A 26,564-nucleotide genomic window follows, 5' to 3' on the forward strand; every position below is an offset into this window, starting at 1 on the left:
ATGCACCCAAGAGGAGAACGTAGCCAAAGCTTGGAAAAAAAGATGTGAAAGAAGGACTCAAACTGTCCTCTGCAGAAGCAGCTAAGGGAATACACGATAATTTTCCTCTATTTCTGTAGAGAAGGAAAGTAGCCACGGTTGTTGCATCTTTTGGTTTAAAAATCAAATACAGGTAATTATCAAGGGACGAGAAGGTAGCACAAGATGCTAGTACATGAGTAAACTATAATGTGTTAGGAAATAAAAGAGAATTCACTTATTTAATTCCTTTATTTGAAACTCATTTTGAAGTGAAGTAGAATAAAAGTTCCAAATCATTGCAAAGTTCAATCACATTTATACCAAAACAGTACTTATGCTGAAGTTGTTCTGTGGGGTAAAATACAACTTCAGTATAAAAAAAGTTTCTTTTTGTAAATATACATTAAATTGAAACCTTAATGAAGGATATTGTGTCAAGTCTGTCTCTTCCTCCATAGAAGGTTCATGGTGAACTCTGTCCCCATATCTATTCTAGAGACACCATCATAGGACTCAACCACATCAGCCACACCATCAGGGGCTCATTCACCTGCACATCCACTAATGTGATATATGCCAGCATGTACCAGCAATGCCCCTCTACCATGTACATTGGTCAAACCGGACAGTCTCTAAATAAAAGAATAAATGGACACAAATCAGACATCAGGAATGATAACATACAAAAGCCAGTAGGAGAACACTTCAATCTCCCTGGACATTCAATAACAGATTTAAAAGTAGCCATCCTTCAACAACAAAAAACTTCAAAAACAGACTTCAAAGAGAAACTGCAGAGCTACAATTCATTTGCAAACTTAACACCATCAATTTTGGCTTGAATAGGGACTGGGAGTGGCTGGCTCACGACACAAAAAAATTTCTCTCTCTTGGTATTGACACCTCCTCATCAGTTATTGGGAGTGGACCACATTCACCCTGACTGAATTGGCCTTCTCAACACTGGTTCTCCACTTGTAAGGTAACTCCCTTCTCTTCATGTGCCAATATATTTATGCCTCTATCTGTAATTTTCACTTCATGCATCTGAAGAAGTGTGGGGGATTACCCATGAAAGCTTATGCCCAAATAAATCTATTAGTCTTTAAGGTGCCACCAGACTCCTCATTGTTTTTATTCAGCAATGGTAAGGCTGAAATACTGTAGAAGCCAATATTGTAATCTCAGACAATCTCTGCCATACATTTGCTTTATTTACCACAGACATATTTGTTACTTTGCAATGTTTCCCAGTATGTTATCTGTTCATTTGGATAAATTCCATGGGAGGTAATCAGTCTGTTGTATGTACAAGGAGAAAATGGGACTTTATATAGATTAAACAAATCGTTTTTAGGTGGGGGTACCATATCAATTCCCTCTTGTTTGAGACAAAGAGCTACATAAATATCTTCCAAGTATATATACTTGACTTTTAAAGATGCATTGACAATTTTTGAAGCCAGGGTTCCAGATAAAACATACCCAGTTCCTGAACAAAAATCAGGGTAGCGCTCAGCTGAGTAGACTTCCTTTGGCATGTACCATTTGCTTTCATTATTTCGATGAGGCTGGCCATTTCTTAAAAGGTAGCCAGTGAAATAATACTGTGGAGGAGGCATAAGTGGTCTTAGGAGCCTTTGTATTAAATATTCTGTATTAACAAAAACATCACTGTCTGTTTTCATGACAAAATTTGCACCACCACAGTAGGTGGCAACCCACTTCAAGCCCATTATGGTTTTAAGAGTTAGGTTCTTGTAGGTGTCCAAAAAGTCTTGTTGAATGATGTCATGATATTGACTGCTTTCCCTCAGTAGGGCTTCATTTTGCTCTTTGCTGTTAACACCCAACATAAATAAGCGAACAACCTTTATTCCTGGAACCACCGATTCATTTCCCCAGGTTTTCCTGATGGCTTCCCTGTGCTGCTTTTCATCAGCTTTGGTTGCTATTAATAGTATTAAAAAAGGAGTTATTTCATTACATATATCTCTTTCATTAATAACAAACCTAAAGGATTGAATGTAATTGAGTTCACTAGCAAATGGTGCCGCATTTACAGTTAGTCCCCCTACCTTCCTGTTTAGTAAGAATTGTTTGAAGCTGGAAACATTGCTTCTGAAGGAAATGGTTTTTTTTGCTGTCTCAGGTTTGTCATATTCTTTGGCAGGAAATGCAGATCTTTCCATTAAACTCAAATCAATGTTTTCTTTAACTTTGATTTTTGCTAAAACAGCAAAGTAATTAAAAGTCTTAGGAATGAAAAACAAATATATCCCTAGAAAACAGATGGAGCCAATCAAGAAAATACACATCATGGAGCACCTCCAAGAAATGAGAAAATATCTTCTATAGCGGGTCATGTTGGTGGTTTTCAAATTGATACGGAACAAACTGCTCTTAGTCACACAGATATCTGAAGAAGAGTGTTTGTTTGCAGCTGATTGGTTTCCTCCATGACAAGTTCAGATGATCAAATCACTTTCATAATATTGATTCTTCAGGGTTCTTTTAATTAAAAATGTCCCCTAATTTATGTTCAGACTATACGCTGTAGATTGGTCATTTTCTTGTCAAAAGAACTGGTATCCAATGTTTGGACTTTACTGATACCTTCATTTTCCAACGTTTCTTTCTGAGGATAATACAAAAACAAAATTATAAACAAAACACTTATTGCCCATTGCAATTTATACCAAACTTTACAAAACTGGTCAACTTTTATAATATGAAAAACAAATAGCAGCAATGCAATTTCAGTTATATCCAAAATATAACTCCAAATGTTTTCCATATCCTATATGTGTTTCCATTAAAAGTGTGGCTTTAACACTAATGGACGTATCCTTTTATACTGAGAGAAGAGACCCCATAGCAAGCAAATATTTATGAAGAATACAGAGCACATTCTATTTTAAATATGTATGTTTACAAAACATGCTAAAATGAACCATATTTGCAGTAATAACAGCAACATCTTGACGTACAGATGTTTTATCTATCTATATCAATCATAGGTCAATTTGATATATACTCAAGCTCATCACCACCCTGCAGGTGAAAACTACATGACTGTACCTTCAATTTTAGTTATAATTTGTAAGTGTTTATATTCCTTTTATGATGTCATTGTATTTTTAAGTAAAGTGTTCTGCCCAATTGGGGCTAGGGGTTCTTTTAGGGATTCTCGGTGAAGGACTGAGTTGAATGACCCGGGACGAGGAGAACTGGATACAACTCAATTTTATTATAGGATGGTAAGTATAACAATTATTAATGCCACGATACCTTATCAAACAACTACAACTACAATACTATATAACTAAATTTAAACAAGTAAGGCAAGGGAGGGGAAGCACGTAAGAAAAACAAAAACCTCCCCCCCCCCCAACGAAAACACAATGGGGAGATAAGCAAAAACAAAGCAAACAGAAAATTCTGTCTAGGTAGTTACTTACGACCATGCAAATGACAGCCAGATGGGAGAGCATATACATAGTGAATTCAACCGGCAACACGACACGCACTCGGGCTGGATTCGAGACCTGGAGGGTCAAGTCCTGGTTGATCAGACCTGGACTGGTAGTGATGTTGAATCGTTTCGGGACACCTCTGATTGCTATACAGGGACGACTAAGTATATAGTACAGAAGGTAAGTGTGGCACGCATTGATTGGCTTCTTAGTGCCTGTCATAACTATAAAGGGAAGGGTAACAGCTCTCCTGTGTACAGTACTATAAAATCCCTCCTGGCCAGAGACTCCAAAATCCTTTTACCTGTAAAGGGTTAAGAAGCTCGGGTAACCTGGCTGACACCTGACCCAAAGGACCAATAAGAGGACAAGATACTTTCAAATCTTGGGGAGGGCGGGAAGGCTTTTGTTTGTGCTCTTTGTTTTGGTGGTTGTTCGCTCTTGGGACTGAGAGGGACCAGACATCAATCCAGGTTCTCCACATCTTTCTAAACAAGTCTCTCATATTTCAAACTTGTAAGTAAACAGCCAGGCAAGGCGTGCTAGTTTTTATCTTTGTTTTCTCAACTTGTAAATGTACCTTTTACTAGAGTGTTTATCTCTGTTTGCTGTACTTTGAACCTGAGGCTAGAGGGGAATCCTCTGAGCTCTTTAAGTTTGATTACCCTGTAAAGTTATTTTCCATACTGATTTTACAGAGATGAGTTTTACCTTTTTCTTTAATTAAATGCCTTCTTTTTAAGAACCTAATTGATTTTTCCTTGTTTTTAGATCCAAGGGGGTTGGAACTGTATTCACCAGGAGTTGGTGGAAGGAAGGAGGGGGGATGGTTAATTTCTCCTTGTTTTAAGATCCAAGAGGTTTGGATCTGTATTCACCAGGGAATTGGTGAAAGGTTTCTCAAGGCTTCCCAGGGAAGGGAATTAGCTTAGGGAATGGTGGCAGTGGACCAGATCTAAGCTGGTAGTTAAGCTTAGAAGTCTTCATGCAGGCCCCCACATTTGTATCCTAAAGTTCAAAGTGGGGAAGCAGCCTTGACATGGTGGCATAGCGGTGGGATTCATTTTAAACCCAAAAGCCAGTAAGATTTTTTTTTCCTTCTAGCTGCTTGGAAAGCAGAGCTGAAGGTAGATGCATATCTTATCTCTCCTTGCCTGAAGGCAGAGGTGTTAAGTTTTTTTAACAAGAGCCTTTGTTAAGAGAAGGGTTCAATTAATGAGCAAACAACTGGTAAAAGGAATTTACAAGCTGAATTGTTTTTTTTTCTTTTTACATCCTCGGGAGTAGTTAGTTAGAAAGTCTCTGTTAACTCAGCAGCAGCCTGAGCTGAGTGCATCCCAGTTTCAGTCAACTGCAGAGGGGTGTGACCCAGCACAAGAAAACAGGAAAATGACTACAAAAGAAGAAAAAGCCAAAGAGGAGGCCCACAAGAGAGAGATGGAGCTGAGAGAAAGAGAAGAGAAAGCCAAAGAGGAGGCCCACAAGAGAGAGATGGAGCTGAAAGAAAAAGAGATGGAGCTGAAAGAAAAAGAGATGAAGGAGAGAGAAAAAGAAAGGAAGCATGAACTGGAATTAGCAAGGGCTAGGCCGGATACAACAGCCAATCCTAACAACCCCTCTCCAGGTACCACTTCCCATCCCAGAAAATTCCCCACCTACAAGGCAGGCGATGATACTGAGGCCTTCTTAGAAAATTTTGAAAGGGCCTGCCTTGGATACAGCATCACTCCAGACCAGTACATGGTAGAGCTGAGGCCGCAGCTCAGTGGACCCTTAGCAGAGGTGGCGGCTGAAATGCCTAAGGAACACATGAACAGTTATGAACTTTTTAAAAACAAGGCCAGACTCAGAATGGGGCTAACACCCGAGCATGCCCGTCGGCGGTTCAGAGCCCTAAGGTGGAAACCAGACGTGTCATTTACCCGGCATGCCTACCACATTGACAAAAATTGTGATGCCTGGGTATCAGGAGCAAATGTTAAATCTCTGGAAGATCTGGTTTCCCTAGTAAAAATGGAGCAGTTTTTAGAGGGTGTTCCTGAGGAAATAGAAAGGTACATCCTAGATAGGAAGCCCAAAACTGTAACCGAGGTGGGGGAGATTGGAGCCAAATGGGTGGAGGTGGCAGAAAAGAAAAAAACTAGTAGCAGTTGGAGCGAATACCAGAAGGGGCAAGCCGAAACAAACCTTACCACCAGGGACAACCCAAGGCCCCACCCACATCCCAAGGGAAACCCCAGACGCCTTCTCACCCCACCCCACCAGTCTCCACCAACCAACATCGCCCCGGTGATACCTTAGCAGGGCGATGTTTTAAATGTAATGAACTGGGACATATAAAGGCTCACTGCCCCAAGAACCCCAACCGATTACAGTTCATTACACCCCAATCACACCAAAGATCCCCAGACCCAGATGCCTCTCTCATACCCTCGGAGCGAAGGGAAACCTTGAGAGTGGGCGGAAAGAAGGTTATCGCTTGGAGGGACACTGGGGCACAAGTGTCAACTATCCACCAATCCCTAGTGGACCCCAAACTCATCAACCCGGAGGCTACAGTGACAATTCAACCCTTCGTGTCACAGTCTGTAACCTTGCCTACAGCCAAGTTGCATGTCCAGTACAAGGGCTGGTCAGGAATGTGGACTTTTGCAGTCTATGACAATTATCCCATCCCCATGCTGCTGGGGGAAGACTTGGCCAACCATGTGAAGCTAGCCAAGAGGGTGGGAATAGTCACCCGCAGCCAGGCTAAGCAAGCTTTCACCCCCATCCCTGTTCCTGAGCCGTCCACCAGGGCCCCGTCTGTGTTACCAGAGACCCAAACAAAGGTGGTGGAACCGGATCCCCTGCCAACGACTGCAACAGCCATAGTGGATCCAATCCCAGAGGCCCAGCCAAAGCCAGTCCCAGAACCGGAACTGGCAACGCAGACAGCACCAGAACCATTGCCAGCACTGAGTCCAGCGCTTGCAAACCCGTCTACAACTCCAATGCCAGAGGGCACCAGCGAGCCTGAACTGGCGGAAGCAGCAGATAACCCTACCCAAGAGGCTCAGCCAGAGCCTGAAATACCACATAGTGCACCAGCGGACAGCGGTTCACAGTCAATGGAAACAGCCCCAGCACCTGCATCGCTTCCAGAGGGACCAAGCCCCAGTCCACAGTCCAAGGAGGAACTGATGTCTCCAGCATCAAGGGAACAGTTCCAGGCCGAGCAGGAAGCAGATGACAGCCTTCAGAAAGCTTGGGCGGCGGCATGGAGCACCCCACCACCTCTCAGTTCTTCTAACCGATCCCGGTTTGTTGTAGAACAAGGACTTTTATACAAGGAGACTCTTTCTGGTGGGCACCAGGAAGACTGGCATCCTCAAAGACAGTTGGTAGTTCCCACTAAGTATCGGGTAAAGCTCTTGAGCTTAGCCCATGATCATCCCAGTGGCCATTCTGGGGTGAACAGAACCAAAGACCGGTTGGGGAAGTCCTTCCACTGGGAGGGAATGGGCAAGGACGTTGCTAATTATGTCCGGTCTTGTGAGGTGTGCCAACGAGTGGGAAAGCCCCAAGACCAGGTTAAAGCCCCTCTCCAGCCACTACCCATAATTGAGGTCCCATTTCAGCGAGTAGCTGTGGATATTCTGGGTCCTTTCCCAAAGAAGACACCCAGAGGAAAGCAGTACGTACTGACTTTCATGGATTTTGCTACCCGATGGCCGGAAGCTGTACCCTTAAGCAACACCAGGGCTAAAAGTGTGTGCCAGGCATTAGCAGACATTTTTGCCAGGTTAGGTTGGCCCTCCGACATCCTTACAGATTTGAGAACTAATTTCCTGGCAGGGACCATGAAAAACCTGTGGGAAACTCATGGGGTGAATCACTTGGTTGCCACCCCTTATCACCATCAAACCAATGGCCTGGTGGAAAGGTTTAATGGAACTTTGGGGGCCATGATACGTAAATTCGTAAATGAACACTCCAATGATTGGGACCTAGTGTTGCAGCAGTTGCTTTTTGCCTACAGGGCTGTACCACATCCCAGTTTAGGGTTTTCACCATTTGAACTTGTGTATGGCCGCGAGGTTAAGGGGCCATTACAGTTGGTGAAGCAGCAATGGGAGGGGTTTACACCTTCTCCAGGAACTAACATTCTAGACTTTGTAAGAAACCTACAAAGCACCCTCCGACACTCTTTAGCCCTTGCTAAAGAAAACCTAAAGGATGCTCAGGAAGAGCAAAAGGCCTGGTATGATAAACATTCCAGAGAACGGTCCTTCAAAGTAGGAGACCAAGTCATGGTCTTAAAGGCGCTCCAGGCCCATAAAATGGAAGCGTCGTGGGAAGGACCATTCACGGTCCAGGAGCGCCTAGGAGCTGTTAACTATCTCATAGCCTCCCCCACCTCCAACATAAAGCCTAAGGTATACCATGTTAATTCTCTTAAGCCCTTTTATTCCAGAGAATTAAACATTTGCCAGTTTACAGCCCAGGAAACAGATGACGCGGAGTGGCCTGAAGGTATCTACTACGAAGGAAAAAAGGATGGTGGCGTGGAAGAGGTGAACCTCTCCACGACCCTTGGACGTCTGCAGTGACAGCAGATCAAGGAGCTGTGCACAAGCTTTGCACCAATTTTCTCAGCCACTCCAGGACGGACCGAACGGGCATACCACTCCATTGACATAGGTAATGCTCACCCAATTAGAACCCCACCCTACTGGGAGTCACCTCATGCCCAAACTGCTATACAAAGGGAGATCCAGGACATGCTACAGATGGGTATAATCCGCCCCTCTAACAGTGCATGGGCATCTCCAGTGGTTCTAGTTCCCAAACCAGATGGGGAAATACGCTTTTGCGTGGACTACCGTAAGCTAAATGCTGTAACTCGTCCTGACAACTATCCAATGCCACGCACAGATGAGCTATTGGAGAAATTGGGACATGCCCAATTCATCTCTACTTTAGACTTAACAAAAGGGTACTGGCAAGTACCACTAGATGAACCCGCTAAGGAAAGGTCAGCCTTCGTCACCCAGGCAGGGGTGTATGAATTCAATGTACTCCCTTTCGGGTTGCGAAATGCACCCGCCACCTTCCAAAGACTTGTAGATGGTCTCCTAGCGAGATTGGGAGAATCTGCAGTTGCCTACCTCGATGCTGTGGCCATTTTTTCTGATTCATGGACAGAACACCTGGAGCACCTGGAAAAAGTCTTTGAGCGCATCCGGCAGGCAGGACTAACTGTTAAGGCTAAAAAGTGTCAAATAGGCCAAAACAGAGTGATGTACCTGGGGCACCAGGTGGGTCAAGGAACTATAAATCCCCTACAGGCCAAAGTGGATGCTATCCAAAAGTGGCCGGTTCCAAAGTCAAAGAAACAGGTCCAATCCTTCTTAGGCTTGGCCGGATATTATAGGCGATTTGTACCACACTACAGCCAAATCGCCGCCCCGCTGACAAACCTAACCAGAAAGAAACAGCCAAATGCAGTTCAGTGGACTGATGAGTGTCAAAGGGCCTTTAACCAGCTTAAGGCGACGCTCGTGTCTGACCCTGTGCTAAGGGCCCCAGACTTTGACAAATCGTTCCTAGTAACCACAGATGCATCCGAGCGAGGCGTGGGAGCAGTTTTAATGCAGGAAGGACCGAATCAAGAATTCCATCCTGTCGTGTTTCTCAGCAAGAAACTGTCTGAGAGGGAAAGCCACTGGTCAATCATCGAAAAGGAATGCTATGCCATTGTGTACGCGCTGGAAAAGCTACGCCCATATGTTTGGGGATGGCGTTTCCAACTACAAACAGACCATGCTGCGCTACAGTGGCTTCGTACCGCCAAGGGGAATAACAAAAAACTTCTTCGGTGGAGTTTAGCTCTCCAAGATTTTGATTTTAAAATACAACACATTTCAGGAGCTTCTAACAAAGTGGCTGATGCACTCTCCCGGGAAAGTTTCCCAGAGTCAACTGGTTAAAATTTGTTCTTGGAATGGAACATATTGTTAGTTTTTATATAATCAGTAGTATGTCTAAAGGTACATGTGTCTTATTAACTCTGTTTTCTCCTAGAGCTCCAGGAAGAAATCACAGCCAGTGTGGAACTGGCTGTCCAACACTATCTGTGATTTGGGCGGCGTGTCATAACTATAAAGGGAAGGGTAACAGCTCTCCTGTGTACAGTACTATAAAATCCCTCCTGGCCAGAGACTCCAAAATCCTTTTACCTGTAAAGGGTTAAGAAGCTCGGGTAACCTGGCTGACACCTGACCCAAAGGACCAATAAGAGGACAAGATACTTTCAAATCTTGGGGAGGGCGGGAAGGCTTTTGTTTGTGCTCTTTGTTTTGGTGGTTGTTCGCTCTTGGGACTGAGAGGGACCAGACATCAATCCAGGTTCTCCACATCTTTCTAAACAAATCTCTCATATTTCAAACTTGTAAGTAAACAGCCAGGCAAGGCGTGTTAGTTTTTATCTTTGTTTTCTCAACTTGTAAATGTACCTTTTACTAGAGTGTTTATCTCTGTTTGCTGTACTTTGAACCTGAGGCTAGAGGGGAATCCTCTGAGCTCTCTAAGTTTGATTACCCTGTAAAGTTATTTTCCATCCTGATTTTACAGAGATGATTTTTACCTTTTTCTTTAATTAAAAGCCTTCTTTTTAAGAACCTGATTGATTTTTCCTTGTTTTTAGATCCAAGGGGGTTGGAACTGTATTCACCAGGAGTTGGTGGAAGGAAGGAGGGGGGATGGTTAATTTCTCCTTGTTTTAAGATCCAAGGGGTTTGGATCTGTATTCACCAGGAGTTGGTGGGAGAAAGGAGGGGGATGGTTAATTTCCCCTTGTCTTAAGATCCAAGAGGTTTGGATCTGTATTCACCAGGGAATTGGTGAAAGGTTTCTCAAGGCTTACCAGGAAGGGAATTAGCTTAGGGAATGGTGGCAGCGGACCAGATCTAAGCTGGTAGTTAAGCTTAGAAGTCTTCATGCAGGCCCCCACATTTGTACCCTAAAGTTCAAAGTGGGGAAGCAGCCTTGACAGTGCCCAAACTGTCTTTCCCTTATTAGGAAGAACAATACAATGCGGAAACTGCAGAAACGGTTTCTGCAGTAAAAACTATGGAAATAACCCACATAAGTTTCCTGTGGTAAGCACTGTGCCCTAATAAGGTCGTGCAGTCTATCATGGGCCTCTTTTCTTACTCTGGGTTCGCCGCGGGGTTTAGAGGCAGCCTGGCCAAAACCGGGTGAGGGGTTAGGCTATATTGACATAAAGCTGGGTGAAGTTTTTCATTTGAATAATTTGTTCACCAAAACAAGTTAGGTTATACAAGGGTCAGGTCTTTGGTTAATTATTTTGGATGAATAAAAAAACCTGGAAACATTGAAACAGTTTGTTTTGGCACTTCTGAAACAAAATGTTTTGACTTTTCTTTTCAATAAGCTTTTTCTTTTCAGAATTTCACTGAATTTTATTTTAAAAAAATATAAAAAGGAGGTTAAAAACATCAGAAATGAAATATTTCATTTTGGGTTGAAAAAAATGTTTCCTTTGACCTGAAACTTGTTTTTAACTCTTTCATTTAGTTGGAAAGAAAGTAAAAAAAAATAAAAATAAAAAAATCATTGTGTATTGTATTGACCCGAATGGAATTCTCTCTTCTTTTTTGGTTCAAGCCACCAAAATGAAAAATTGGCTACTCTCTCTGTTCTGTGAATTTTGAGCTCATGAAAGGTGCTAGATACTGAAAGGACTAGAACTACGTAAATGACTTAGGGAGTCAGATAGAAGTCCTCTATCCACAGACCCTGGAGATTATGGGCAGTGGTAGTGCAGGTTCTATCACCTCTCTCCACTCTAAGCCTTATTTCCAGATGGACAGCTTCTAAGGCTTGTGGGTAATTCTGTGTTCATTCTGCAGTATGTAAGGGTCAAACTCCAGTTTCTTCCCCCGCCCCAAAGCATTGGGGGAAAGCTAGGCATATTACCTGTATTGAACTGCCTTTCACAAACTGAAAGGGCAGAAAACCTGTGAGCTGCACGAGTTTAATTTTGTTGAAATAAATTAGTGCTTAGCCTGTATGTTCTCCTCACAGAAAGTCAGGCTATTCAGAGAGGAGATGCATAATGAAAGTCAGCACTGATAAAGCAAAGGTTCAGTAAAGGAAACAGACTGGTTCCCTACAATGGGATCCCCCAGCACTGTCCAGAAGGAGTGGCAGAACTCAGTCTAGTTTGTAGTTCCTTTCACAATCAGCAGGAAGCCTGACTTAGAATAATCCAGAATGAAGTAAGGGGGTAAATCCTACCCCAGTGGCAATAGACCAGATTACCCCTGCTTTTAGCTCAGAATGCATGTACTTTGTATTGTTATTATTTATTATTATTATTCCCATCATAGGAGAGGATTCTGCCTCTCCTTCAGGAGGATGTGATAATTTGATCCTAACTCTCTGCTGAGACCTCTATCAAGTTTAACAGTTTTGATGGTTGCTTTTTTATGGTATGACTTCATTCACAGATTTTAAGACCAGAAGGGACTATTATGAGCATCTAGTCTGATCTCCTGCATAACAGGCCATAGAACCGTATTCAATAATTCCTGCATCAAGCCCATAATTTCTACTTGAGCTAAAGCATCTTCCAATAATATGTCCAGTCTTGATTTTACAACTTTAAGTGATAGAGAATCCTCCATGTCCCTAGGTAAATTGTTCCAATGGTTAAGCTAGTATCAGCTTCAGCTCCCAGCCATTTGCTTTAACATTAAGTCATTAGGAATTGTCAACACCAAATCATTTCACACTGAAAGCCATCAAAGAGGAACCATGGATTTTCTATCACCCCTTACCTTATTCAGAAAAAAAAATACATAGAAAATGAAATGCTTCTTTTTCCATTGGCAAAACCCTGAGCATCAGAAAGAAAAGCATAACGATACCAAATGAAGGTTCTGCCAAAAGTCATCCTTCTGGAGAGTTGACCATTTTTTCCTGGGGAAAAAAAATAAATAAATCAGATACCATCTTATTGTATAAAGATCCAAAAAATAATTTAAAAACTGGCAGCTGGTCAGCCATCAATGATACAGAAGAAGTTATATTTTTAGGATCGTGCTTGTTTCTTATTGGCTAAAGTACAGAATAAAAATCCACACAGTTCTCACCATTTTGGATTTCTTACTAAAACATTATCAGGCTTCCGCTTTGCCATCTTATTTATTCATTTTAAAGCAGCTTGTCTGAGATTTGCTTAAAGGAGATTTTTTAAATAAAATACCGTAAGTGTCCTCTGAGCAAATAAGGACTCTTAGCAGCTCTTTTAGAATAAAAATAAAACAACATAAAATTTTAGAGCAATGTTTCCAAGACTAGGTTCCTGAATCAATATTGCAAAGCTCATATTCAAAAATCATGAGTTAGGCTTCCAATAGTCATGAGATTTAAAAAAAAACAAACAAACACACACCACTACTTGTGGAGTTCTTTTTTATTTGCCGTCTGACTTTTTCTCCTTCAGGGTTCAAATTTTCCAGCATTTTTCCACAACCATGAGGTGTAGAGGAAACTTGATTAAATAAAATAGAATAAATTAAAATAAACAAACACATTTTTAAAAATAGAAACTGAGATTCTGGTGTGTTCCCATGATTCGAAGACCGAGGTACTTAAGAAGAAGAACACACCAGATATTGTTAGATTTTAACATGATAAAGTTGCAAAAGTTGACAACTCTGCTAAACTTAGGCTCCAAAATCCATATTTAAGACTTTCAATTCAAATGGTCTCATTTTTAACCATGTACCCTCTCATTTTCAGCAGCAGTACCCTTTGAAAAGTCAGACCACTTTTACATAGACACCGAAATATGGACTTAGGAGCCTAAATTGAGGCACCCAGATTTGAAAGGCTTTAAGGTTATTTTATAACAAATATACTTGTGTGGTATGTGTGAAAGACAGTAATTACACATCTAAATAGATACACAATTGCACTTGTCTGTCCTTCAATATTTTAAATAAGTGGTTCTTACTACCAAGGAAATTACTGTATAAATAATTTGAAGGGCAGAAATTATTGACTGGACGTATGGGGTGGTCTCATCTAGTTAAGTACACAAGATCCATTTTCAACATGATGAACCATGGAACAAGGCAGCATGGGTCAGCCGATAGGCCACTGAAGTGGGATTTAGGACACCTAGACTCGATTCCTGGCTCTGACCTGCTGTGTGATCTTGGACAAGTAGTTATAATATAATACTTGGATCTTGGACAAGTATATATAATACTTCAGAGGAAGTTGAACTCCTTTGTAAAATGCACTGGGACATTTTTTCCCAGTGCTGAATACGAGAAGGGGATCATATGGTACCACCCGCAACTTGCTAGATTAAGAACCTTTGCTACTGGATTTGCAATCTTATGTGCCAGATTTTTTGATATTCTGGGACGGAGATTATCTAGTCCTCTTGATTTGAGCATATTAAACTCTGTGAGTTTTGCTTCCACCTGGGATGTGGTAATTTCCATGTCTATACAATCATTCCCATTAGCCATCCTGCCTTTGCTCCCATGTTCTGCACTATCATCCTTATTGAAAACTGAGGAATAATATTAATTTAATTTTGGGGCCATAGATAGTTTATTGTTAAACTCTTCCCTACTCTTGCTGCATAGCAGCCCTGCTTCTTTTCTTGTTCTTGTCTTACTTATATAGCTAAAAATCCTTTTATTATTTGTTTTAATTTCCTATGGCGTGTGTAACTCTGCTTGTCTTTTGGCAAATCTCACTGTATCCCTACACTTTCTGACCTCCAAGATGTAGTTTTCTTCATTGATCATTGCTTATTTATAATATATTTATTGAAGTGGTTATTCATCCAGTTAGGTCTGGAACACTTTCCTACAAGGCTTCCCCTTTCTTTGGGCACAAATTCTAGATAGTTTTTGAACCTTTGATTTAAAGAAATTTCAAGCTTCCTCCACATTCAAATCCCTGAGCTCTTCAGTCCAATTGACTTCACTGACTTCCACATTTCAGGAAAGATGTTGACAATTGGAAGAACATTCAAAGAAGAGCCAAAAGAATTATTAAAGACCATGCCCTATACTGATAGACTCAAAAAGCTCAATCTGTTTAGTTTAACAAAGAGAAGATTAAGAGATGACTTGATCACGGTCTATAGGTACCCACATTGCGCACAAATATTTGATAATGGGCAATTCAGTCTAGCAGAGAAAGGTATAACACAATTCAATGGCTGGAAGTTGATGCTAGCAAATTCAGACTGGAAAAAAGATGTACATTTTTGACTGTGAATGTAATTAACCATTGGAAGACTTTACCAAGGGTTATGGATTCCTTGTGGATTCTCCATCACAGGCAATTTTAAAAAAACAAGATTGGATTTTTTTAAAGATATGCTCTAGTTCAAAAGGAATTATTCTGGGGAAATTCTATGGCCTGTGGTACACAGGAGGTCAGACTAGATGATCACAGTGGTCCCTCCTGGCCTTGGAATCAATGAATCTAACTAGTTCCCTTAATTTCACAAAGCCTGCCCTTTGGAAATTGAAATCCCTAATAACTGACCTGTTTTTGATTATCCTTCCATTTAATTTAAACTGAATCACCCCATGATCACTCTGTCCAAGATTATTTTCTATAACCAGCTCTTCTGAAATGTCCTCACTGCTTATCAAAACTAAGTGTAAAACAGCATCACGTCTTGTTAGTTCAGCGATTATTTGGTGAAGAAATAGGTCTGCTATCACATCCAGAAATAATTAAGTCCTACCACTATTAATAGCATTTGTTCTCTATCTATATCTGGGAAGTTAAAGTCTCCCATAATGGCAATTTCCAGTAACAATTCTTCCTCTCTAATAATATTAACGAAATCTCTGTCCACCAGTAGATCCCTAACACTAGCCAGATAGAACCTCTTTTACAATCCTTCTCCAAAATGATTTTGACCTAAACCAGTTCTGTTTTATCCATTTCATCATTTATTTCTTTATAGTCTACTGCATTAGTGATATAAAACTCTACCCACCAGCTTTATCTTTATTCCTCTATCTCCTGAAGAACACCTGTGTTTCAGTCACAATTGCTATTCCACTAAGGTTTGGTTATCCCTATATCATCTTTCTTCACCAGTAGTTCTAGTTCTTCCATTTTGCTGTTTAGGCTCCTCACATCAGTGTACAAGCATCTAATTTGTTTCTATCTGACAACCCGATTTCCTAATTTTTGAAAAATCAAGTTCGTCTCACTGGCCACCAGTCTTTCTATTTTTTATACCAAATAATTTCACACGCTCCTCTTGGAAGGTTGTTTATGTGCATAAACTATACTGGTGCTCACGTTTACAGAAGCATTTATGATCCAAATCAAAAATCCCCAAAGCACTACACTGGCTAAAAGAATTGCAGGCCCAAAAAGATTAGCCCAAGTCAAATTCTGCACTCTCATCCTGAGAAGACAGAGTAGTGATCTCAAAAGATTCAGCACAACACAGAATTCTGCAAAAAAGGGTATTGGGGGGCGGGGCGGGGGGGGTTAGCAATCTGGTTACCAGACAGTAATTAGGCAGTTAGACTGCAATCACATATAGGAATTATTATGATGTGACAGATTATGAATAATTAATAATTATAGGCATAATCATGGAGACGTGGTATGCCACCTCTGGGTAATAGGCAGGTATTAATCTTGTTATGATCACTGGCAAAATATGGTTGGGTGTCTGATATGTTACATAAACATGGGACATAAAATCCCCAACCCAGCTCCCTATTTTTTGGGGTGCTCTCGGGTTCCTGAACTGGTGTCAAATGGATCCATGGCCTTCTGAGGTGTTCTATTAATTTTGTATTCTTCTGTTTTTTCCTTCTCAGTGCTGTAAATATGCGATAACACCTTATTAGCTTAAAGATCTAGCTAGATTTATTTTTCGGTGCTGTGCTATTATAATAATCAGTGGAACTGTATGGTTTTTATGTACAGATATAATTGAATATATATATATTTCAGTCACAAATCACGCCAAATTCATAATGAAAGATAAGTGTTCCATAGGAGAAACTTCTGTGTATCTCACTTTGGGAAAGAACCTGTGATCAATTGATAAATAGTGTAAGTATGTAATTATTAATAAATATCATAAGCATGGAAACTTATAGTTTCATTATTGACTTGGCTATAGAATGGAACTTTATAGGTTTTGCTATACAGGCAAGGATGCCATAGTGGAGAAATGGTTATGAAGTCACAGAATCACTGACATTTTTCATACAAGTGTTATTTCAAACATCAAGCCCTTCTGAGCACTGCAGGTTGGACAGATTTCAAAGGATTTTTGTTTGGAATATAAAAAAACAGTATGTCCACCCAGTGAACAAGACTGGAAATATTTTAAGACAGCTTATGTTTGAAAAATACATTGTCCCAAGAGCACTGCCCGTAAGCCACAGGCGTGCCCAGCATACATAGAACTGACTGTGGAGGGATGAGGGAACGGCTCTGTGTCCATAATGCATTCATCCCAAGTTGCACGTAGCCATCTGATTTATGTTTTACAATAGAAGCTGATTCAGAGGTAATTGAACAGATGCAGAATGTCTAGGTAAAATATCATTATGTGCACAAGTTTAACAGGGGATTCTAAGGTGACAGTTTAAAGCTGTGAATGCTGGCACAAAATTTTAAAAAGCTCTCATATCATGTATATTTCAGTTCTCACCCAGTTACAGAACCAAAAAAAAAAAAATTGCTTTCTTGACTATAGCAGTGCTCCACCTAACAAGAACTGCTAACCAGAGTGATACAAAAGTGTAGGAAGCTGGGACAAGTAACGAGAATGTGATGCATCATGAGGGAGCCTCCAAAAGTGAGGACTTCAGCTGAAATCTGACCTGAAGCTTTAAATCTTCATCTGCTTCTCCCAATATTTTGTTTTGAAGTTAACTCATCACTGCTGGTGGCAAATGAAAAAGAAATGGCTGTGACACAAAAGGCGGGAAGGCCACAAAATGGAGAAGGACTCAGGCAGTGTGAGAGTGGTCAGATATCGAGACGACTTTCAGACCTTGTGTGGAAAATAGCAATAAGCGATGACACTGTTCCAGGGCTACAATTCCAAGGGTTCCAGCAAGTTCCAGAAGTTACCAAAACTTCTTGAGCTTTGCTTTTGTCATTCACCATGTTCCTAAAAGTCCTCAGTGGGAACAGATAAGTAATTAAAGGTTGCCAATTATGTAGATTGTTAGTATGTTATATTTTAGTGTTTTATTTCATTGGAGGTTTTTTGTTGTTTTTTGGGGGTGGTGATGGGAAGTGATGTCTCTTGGAATTGCCTGTTGCACTTTACTTAGAAAATTAAGGGGAAAATAACAGTTTCTAAACAGTAAACATACATTATGTTTTCTTAAGATTAATCATATGTACACTGTGTTGAAATGTGTACTTAAAATCATTCAGTTAGCATGTAAATATATTAATCTGAATGTTCTATGACTGGGTATTTGTAAGTGAACTTAAAGGAATCACTGGATTTTAACACAAAAGAAGATAAATATAACTAAAAATTAGGAAGATTTTGTTGGTAGTGTGTCTCCATATGTAATTTGTATACTACCAGAAGCAGGATCTTTAACATTAGGTGTTAGATAGCAACTGCAAGAAGAAGATATAACCAAGGATAATAAACAAGCTAATGATCATACGGATAGTACTGAAAGCATTTTTTAGTATAATAGCTTTGCAAGATAACTTTTATGCTTTACTGGATGGTTTCATTTTCAATTATTATTTTTTTACATTAATATGCCACTCTTTGTTCTTTTGTTTTCCTGTTTCTTCCAATGCTTCATTTACCTCATAGTTTTCCTCCACTTTATTACACATTAAAGTAGCCTGATGAAAATATTGCATCTTTTCTTAATATACTCTAGTGAGACCATCTCAAAATTGGTGATTATGACTGACTGAAATATTAAATTACAAATATAGAGCAACTGTAATGCCAAAAGTGCCAATCTATTCCCATTAAGTTAATGAAAAAACTAGCATTGAGCAATATATATGAATGACAGGAAGAAAACAAAACTAATTCATTTTGCAGGTTTTCTTCTCAGAGTAACTCATATTCTTCACAGAAAACGTTACTATCATCATCTTCTAAACAGATCCATTCTGTTGGGCAACATATATGCACAGAGTAGCACACAGAGCTGGTAGGAAATTTTCTCTATATGAATTTCTGATGGAAAAAGCCTTTTTGAAAAAAAATGAAATTTTCAGAGGGAAAATTTCACATTTTCTGAAAATTTTTCATTTTTTGTCGGAAAAAATGAAATAGCTTCCTGGCTGAGCACAAAAAGTGAAATTGATAAAAAAAAAACGTTTGCAAGAGGACACCTGACATGCTGAAAAAATCCACTTTGGTTCTCCTGAAAGGGAATTTCTCAATATTTCTGATTGGCCAAAAAAAAAAAAAAAAAAAATTTTTTTTTTTTTTTTAAAAAAAAGCAATTTCCCACCCCCTTCCCCCAACATTATCCAAAAAACATAAAAAAAAAAAAAAAAAAAAAAAAAAAAAGTAGTTTTTACTTTTCATTCTGAAGCAGGGCTATTCCCCACCCCCTTCCCTCAACATTTTCCGCAGGACATACATTCCATTTTCAGGCCAGTTCTACAAACAATCCCTACCCTGAAAAATTTGCAATCTAAATAGATAAAACAAAACCAGTTTGAGGGGAGAGTTATTACACCCAAACAGAATTACCAATGTGATGGAAGCAAACAAGGAAAGATTTTTTTCCCCAGTATATCCAAATGTTTCACTAATATTGTAGAAGACAACAGATCTGACCATGGCATGGTGTACCACAAAGTCCCCAAATGAAAGAACAATTAAAAACAAAACAACAAAAAAGCAACACCTTACTATATTTTGATATTAAAGTATAAAATGCAAAAGTATCACCTAAACTAAGGGCTGTGACAGGATCAGGCCAGATGGCTGCAAGAGAGTGGTCAAAGGTAGATACGTTAGCTCCAGGTTAAGCATGTCCCTTTTCCCTGGACTATTCCAGAACACTCAGGAACTTTCTAGAACTAATTAAGGCAGGCAGGCTAATTAGGACACCTGTATCCAACTGGGAAGTTACTAGAATTAATTAAGGCTAATCAGGACACCTAGTATAAAAAGGCTCTCACTCCAGTTAGTGAGGTGTGTGTGTGTAAGGAGCTGGGAATGAGAGGATGTGCTGCTGGAGGACTGAGGAGTACAAGTGTTAACGGACATCAGGAGAAAGGTCCTGTGGTGAGGACAAAGAAGGTGTTGGGAGGGGGCCATGGGGAAGTAGCCCAGGGAATTGTAGATGTCATGTAGCTGTTCCAGAAGGCACTCTAGACAGCTGCAGTCTACAGGGCCCTGGGCTGGAACCCAGGGTAGAGAGTGGGCCTGGGTTCCCCCAAAAACCTCCCAACTCCTGATCGAACACAGGAAGATCTCTAAGGCTAGCAAAATCTGCCAATAAGCGCAGGACTCACCAAGGTAGAGGAGGAACTTTATCACAGGGCATTGTTAGAATTTTGGAATTAGAAGCTTCATAGCTTCTGCCCTCCCAAAAGATTTCCCACCCAACTACTGATCCAAGCAAATACCATATTCGTATGGTATTCTCTGCCAAAACAAAAGTACTCAGTAAATACATTTCAGATTAAATTCTTGCTGTTTGTGGATATTCCTACAAAGAATTCTTATGAATGTCCAAAAGCAAAATGAATGAAGGGCTCACAAACATGGCGAACCAAAACTTGGTATTTAGTTTGTGAAACAGTTCATGAATAATTTATCACTATTTGCCCACTTTTACATGCAAGTATATTAAGATAACAGCAAAGCCATATAGCAAACTGCATGTTATATATAAATTATCACTTCAAAATATGAGAGCAGTTTTTCTATTAGTAAATTGTCAACTCACATAACTAAAGCAATGGACATTTTTTTTTCTTTGTGCTTTTCCTGAGCACGCTGAACCTGCTCGGTATAATTGTCTTTTGCTTACGTTGTTTTTATACCACTAACTTTTTTGGATGAAAGCCTGGGTCCATTGAAGAGGTGACAGCAAATTCCTAGAATATATTCCCTAAAGCAGCTTAGAACATTCACATTTCACAGTTTGATAAATAATTATATGATTGGGTACAGCATTCATGCTGCTGAACAAGGCTGTATTCATATTTGCAAATATTCATTGTACTTTACACTTTGCACTTTTGACTCTTAAAATACTCTCACAGATAGACTCAGCACCAGCTCTCTTTTCTATTAAAATCTTTCACAGAAAGAACACTACTAAAATTCATTTTGAAAACAAGAAACTTTCTTACTTACATAGATTCACACAGTAGCTTAAGCTGATTTAGAGTTCATGCAGGTTTACTCTTCTGACTGAGGATTTAAACTCCCAATTCCTTAGAGCACTAGTTAATGATCATCTAAACTGGCAAAAGGAAATATGGGAGTGTTTTTTATTTATCAAGGTTGATTTTTTTCATGAGTGGATGGGACCTACAAGTTAAAGAAAATTCTATTCCATTTTGATAACGCTTTGTTTCCTTGTTTGTTCAATGCCTGAAATAAGAGAGGTTAAAGTTTAGTTGAATCTTGCTTATCTAACTTTATCTCTGTTCTGCTATGGTTGGTACTAAAAATTGTAGAGTTTTTCTTCTATGGAATTTAGAATTTTTCACAATGCTAAATTTTCAGGGTTTTTTTTCTTTGTTTTTTTTTAATCCAAACTGGGAAATTTAAGATTGACATCACAGTGAAAGCAATGTAACAATCTGTGAAATTAGAACAGAATTTAGCCCAAGATCCAGTAGGGTACTTAAATTCATGTTTAACTTCAATGGGAATCTTCACATACTTGTAGTTAAGAAAGTGCTTACTGTTTATTTGTATTAGGGCTGTAATATACAATTGTAGGAGTTGTTTGTTTGTTTCTCCCCCCCCCCCCCCCGGAAACTGGGCAAGGACATGCTCCTGCTTCCATTGAGTTCATTACAATCAGTTGGGGATCAGAGTGTAGAATTACAGTGTAATACATCAGATGACAGAATATTAAATATGTAGTGGGAAAGATCAGCTGTAGGACACATACCATACTGAAGAGTTGTCAACCAGATTTCAAAATTGAGAACAATTTCTGTCCATCTCTAAGGCAAGTTATCAGAAGTGAGATCTAGAAGCCAGAAAAGTTAACTGAATTTCCTTTTGCGTTCCTTTGAATATCCCACAACTAAAATGGCTAAATACAGGGGTAATGGAAGATACTGTAATATTTGAGTAGAGCTGAGCTACTAGCAGAAAAACATTCTGCAAATTCAAATACAGAATTTTGATTTTATTATATATGTGACCATTGGACGTTTGCTTTACATAGACCTTACTGTACTTGATATTTACTAGCATAAATACTTATGAAAAGTAAAGGTTAAGCTTGAATATTCATCAGAAGTTGATTTCTAATTGTGTAGTCAATTGTAAAATTGGCAGGTCATGCAATGTCAGTTGGTTAGAGTATGTAGGTCATCCAAATATTAAACAAAAATGATGATTTGTGACTAATGTAATGAAAAAACTCAGCATGAATTGCAAATACAATGAATGGAATTATATGGCATTAAATCATAAAACAAAAAGTTTAACTTTTTTATTTAAAGCTTTTAAAACACAAAACACACTATAGTCATGGAATTACGTTACAAAATATGGAAAACAAATATATCCAATTTCTAGGTAAAGTCACCACTCAACCAGTCAGTCACACACACAAATTACAAAACCACACACACAGATCAGTAATTCAAATTCTGATTGATTACATTAAAATTAGATTCTTAAAAGTTCATGAAAGTCATTCTTTTCTCCACACTGCACGTGTGAGCAACTACTCCATTATTAGCTTTTGAGCTACACTATAGACATAGGAACTTGTAGCTGATTAGAAAAAAATCAATACCTAGTCTGCATAAACTTGTTAGATAAGAAGAGGACACCTGTCAAGTTAAATCTAGATCTGAATTCACATTTCTTCATAATTTAGATCCACAGCTCTGCTTTGTATTTATCTCTAGCACTCAATATAGTGTGAATGCTAGGAATGTGTTTGGGAGAAATAGGAATTGACCCAAGCCTAAAGCTGTACAAAGGATGGAAGATCCATTTTGTGAAGGATTTTGAAGTGTCACAATTTGGCTTTGCTCTGAATAGGCATGAAAGCAAACATTTTATAACCTCTCCATGAAGGGAAATTCTGGAAAAAAGTGTTTCTGACCAATCAAAATGTTTTGCTGCTATTTAGACTGCTTAAATTTTGTATTACATTATAATATATAATATAATACATTTTTAAAAAAATAATCAAAATCTTTCATTACAAAATGTCAAAATGGGATGTTTCAATATTTCTGGGATTTCTCCTCTTCCCCCCTCCCCACCAGATTTCTATGAAATGAAAGTCTAGTGAAAGTGACCTGATTTCAAAAAGCAGTTCAATTTGGACAGACTATTCCAACAAAATATCTCCCAAGGAGTGGAGGAACAAGACAAGAAGTTTATTGTGGGGAGCAGGTTTCTTCCTCACTTTTTAAAGTGACTAAAGCTTTAACCTTTCCCATGTCCAGCAGGACTGCAATAGCGAGCAGGTAGCATAGATATTTTGGAGACTGTACCTTTTAACAAGAGGAACTGTCCCCCTTCCCTGCCACACACACAAGTTTCTCTTCAGTCGAAGCCCTGACCATTTCAGTCCTGTCTCGCTTTATAGTTTCTCCCATTGTACCTATGTCTGTTCATTGCAGATGTCAGTCATTCCCTCCCTCATGCAGTGTTTTTCTGTTTCCCATTTTGGAAGCAGCAGGTTTTTTGGCCAGACCAGTGATGTACTTCAAGGTGTTTCATTTGGATGAAGCTGATTTAGATGGGGTGCATCACTGCACCACAGGTGCCTCATCTTGCTGAGGCGAGCAGCAACTTGACCAGTTTTATAGTGAGTCAATGGCTCAGTTAAGGAGAATCCAGCCACCCTCATGCCTGGTCTAACAAGAGCTCATTGTAATGTGCACCATCCTATCTTGTACATTCCACTGCTCCCTGGTGGACAAGAACTAACATATGTGGAGCCCAATGTGGCCTGCAGACTCAGTTATCACCTAGATATGTGGTGCATGGAAACTGGGTACTGGACTGTGCTGCTCCCTGGATCCAAGCACCCTGTGCACAGTGCATGTTGGGACCTGCAGGCTGAATTGAACATCTGTTCTGGCATGACTGAGGGGTGGCCAAGACAAATTGGAAAGGCATTGTGAGTGGGCAGCGGGAGGTGTCCATGCATAACCTGAAATGATGTCCTCCATCATGCAATTCATCCAGACCACCATCTATGAGTGCCAGTGTAACCCACACACCTCCTGGGTGTGGTGTTCTGTCCCATCTATTGGCACTGAGAAACTTAAAGAGGGAGAGAAAATGAGTCTGCTCTACAGTCTTAGCTAACAGCCAGTTGGCTTTTAGCTCATGCAGTAGAGGCTCATGCACTAAGCTCCAGAGGCCCCAGGTTCAATCCTGCCTGCCGAGGATCAGGGTCTGTTGGTGTTATAAGTGGGGGTCATCCGGGATTTTAACTTGGAAGACTCTGAAGCTCCAGATGCTATTCCTCAGCTAGGGGAAGTATGTAACCCATACACGCCCTGGGTGTGGTGTTCTGTCCCATCTAGTAGCACCAAGATCACTTAAAGAGAGAGAGAAAATGAGTCTGCTTTACAGCCAGTTGGCTTTTAGCTCATGCGGTAGAGGCTCATGTACTAAGCTCCAGAGGCCCCAGGTTCAATCCTGCCCACAGGCTACTGGGCTCCACTGGTGTTACATTAGCACCAATTCCGGGACCAGCACTGAAATTGCTCCAGCCTATTGGATTCCCTAATGGATTATCATCTTCAGCTGAGGTAAGACACTTTGCTCACCTATGAAATGCTGCCAGCTCTGGGGTGAGATATGGCACCTGATCAGCAGGAACACCACACAGCAATTTAGGATAGGATGTGAACAGGAATTTTTTATCCAATGGGGGGGGGTGTATGTGGGAGGGATAATTTAGGGGTACTGAATGTAATTCTCCACACTGGAATTTGGCCAGGACAATGGGGTGAACACAGACACCACTCTGGAGAAATCTCCAATGGGTCCACATGCAGCAGTCCATCTGCCTAGTAATACCAGAAACAGTGGGAACTTCAGAAAGTTCTGGGTCTAAACAGAAAAAAAGGATTCTGTGCAGATATAAAATTTCAATGAAGAAAAATACACTTGGATAATGCCTATTGGTGGCGATCCTGGTAAAGCCTTTTGTACTTTGGGTCAATGTGAATTCATTATTGGACATGGAGGCAAAACTGACTTAAGGCAACATTCAGCAAATGATGGATACAAGAAAAAAGCACAGGTCAAAGGTCTGAAATTCTTTGTCTCTTCAAACACTGAAAGTGACAAAATTGCAGCATGTGAAATTGCAACCATTTATCACAGAGTTAACCACAGCATTATTGCCAGTCCATGCTGTTAGTGAAATGGTTCACAATGCAAACATTGCTAACAAATTGCCTTGTGCAAGAGCTATTAGTGACCACTGTTTTGGCCCCAGAATCTGTGAGGGATTATTTACAGGATTAAGTAACATCACCACCAGAACAACCCATGTATTTCTCTGTAGCAATTGATGCCTCAAATAATATAAATCAATTACAAAGCAATGTGCTTACAATACCATATCCAGGGGCGGCTCTATGTATTTTGCCTCCCCAAGCATGGCAGTGAGGTAGGCTTCTGCAGCATGCCTGCGGGAGGTCTGCTGGTAACGCGGATTCGGCGGCATGCCTGCGGGAGGTCCACCGGTCCCGCGCCTTCGGAGTACCCGCCGCCGAATTGCCGCCGAAGCCGCGGGACCGGCGGACCTCCCGCAGGCATGCCACCGAAGGCAGCCTGACTGCTGCCCTCACAGCGCCCGTCAGGCCGCCCCCTGTGTCTTGCCACCCCAGGCACGCACTTAGTGCGCTGGTGCCTGGAGCCGTCCCTGACCATATCAGATGGCATTCAGTGCAAGTTGCTTGACTTTTATGAAGACTATGATGAATCTGCAAGTGGCATTCATCTTGCTGTAAAGAACTGCCTAGAGAAATACCAGATAATGTTAATTGTATTACCACATACTCTAAGGCAAACATGAACATTGGCAAACACGATTCAATATTTCTGTTATGTACCAAAAATGACCACGTTCTGAAGGCCAACTGCCTGGCATACATAATCCACAATATTTACAAATATGCAAGTGATCACCTGTCAGTTGATAAATGATTGTGTTGAAATTTTACAGCCATATGTGTGTGTCCACACAGGTCAGAGAAGAACTCAGAAGTGGAGTTTTTTTTCCCATTCAAACTGAATGGAAAGTAGTACAGTAAAATGTGAGTACAAGAGGGCTATCCCTTAACATGGCAATTGACCAACTTTTGAGAAAGTGGCCAGAGATTACAGCCTATTTCAAATAACTAAGGGAGTCTTGCGAAGCAACTTTAAAGAAGATTTTCACCAGAAAAAGCATCTATACTGGCATTGAGGACATTTACATGTGGAAAAAACACAATGCAGCTTGTGTCTTCAACAAACTTGTGAAGAAGTTGGAAGAACCATAGCTATGAATTACTGGTGTACAAGCAGAGATGTACCATTTTAAGATGAACATGCTAAACCAGAAAGATGTTTTTTATTCAAAGCCAAACTGATGGAAAAACTATTTCTACAACAAAAAGTGAAGGTAAAACAAAGCTGTATTAAGTTTTATGACTACGTTTTTGAACACTGATAACTGGATTGATTTCTCTTCTGACAATATAATGATGAAGCTGAAATCCATTAGACTCTCTGGGAAGCTTAGTTTCTCAGACCTTGAGAATGTAACTAGCACTCAGAATTAAGGAAATCAAACATTGATCACC

The 26,564-nt window shown here is 40.2% G+C and overlaps 1 protein-coding gene across 1 annotated transcript; it reads right to left on the minus strand.

Moving 5' to 3' along the window:
* Positions 1-1,114: 1,114 nt before the first annotated feature.
* On the minus strand, positions 1,115-20,952 carry LOC112117766 (beta-1,3-galactosyltransferase 2-like). Its single transcript, XM_026646942.1, has 3 exons — positions 20,902-20,952; positions 12,344-12,485; positions 1,115-2,659 (listed from the first exon to the last, which is right to left on the minus strand). The coding sequence occupies exon 3, from the start codon at positions 2,385-2,387 to the stop codon at positions 1,233-1,235; it is 1,155 nt and encodes a 384-aa protein (XP_026502727.1). The 5' UTR covers positions 2,388-2,659; positions 12,344-12,485; positions 20,902-20,952; the 3' UTR covers positions 1,115-1,232.
* Positions 20,953-26,564: the final 5,612 nt, after the last annotated feature.

This window comes from Terrapene carolina, unplaced genomic scaffold, assembly GCF_002925995.2.
Source record: "Terrapene carolina triunguis isolate 2854851 unplaced genomic scaffold, T_m_triunguis-2.0 Scaffold49521, whole genome shotgun sequence".
Taxonomy (NCBI): domain Eukaryota; kingdom Metazoa; phylum Chordata; order Testudines; family Emydidae; genus Terrapene; species Terrapene triunguis.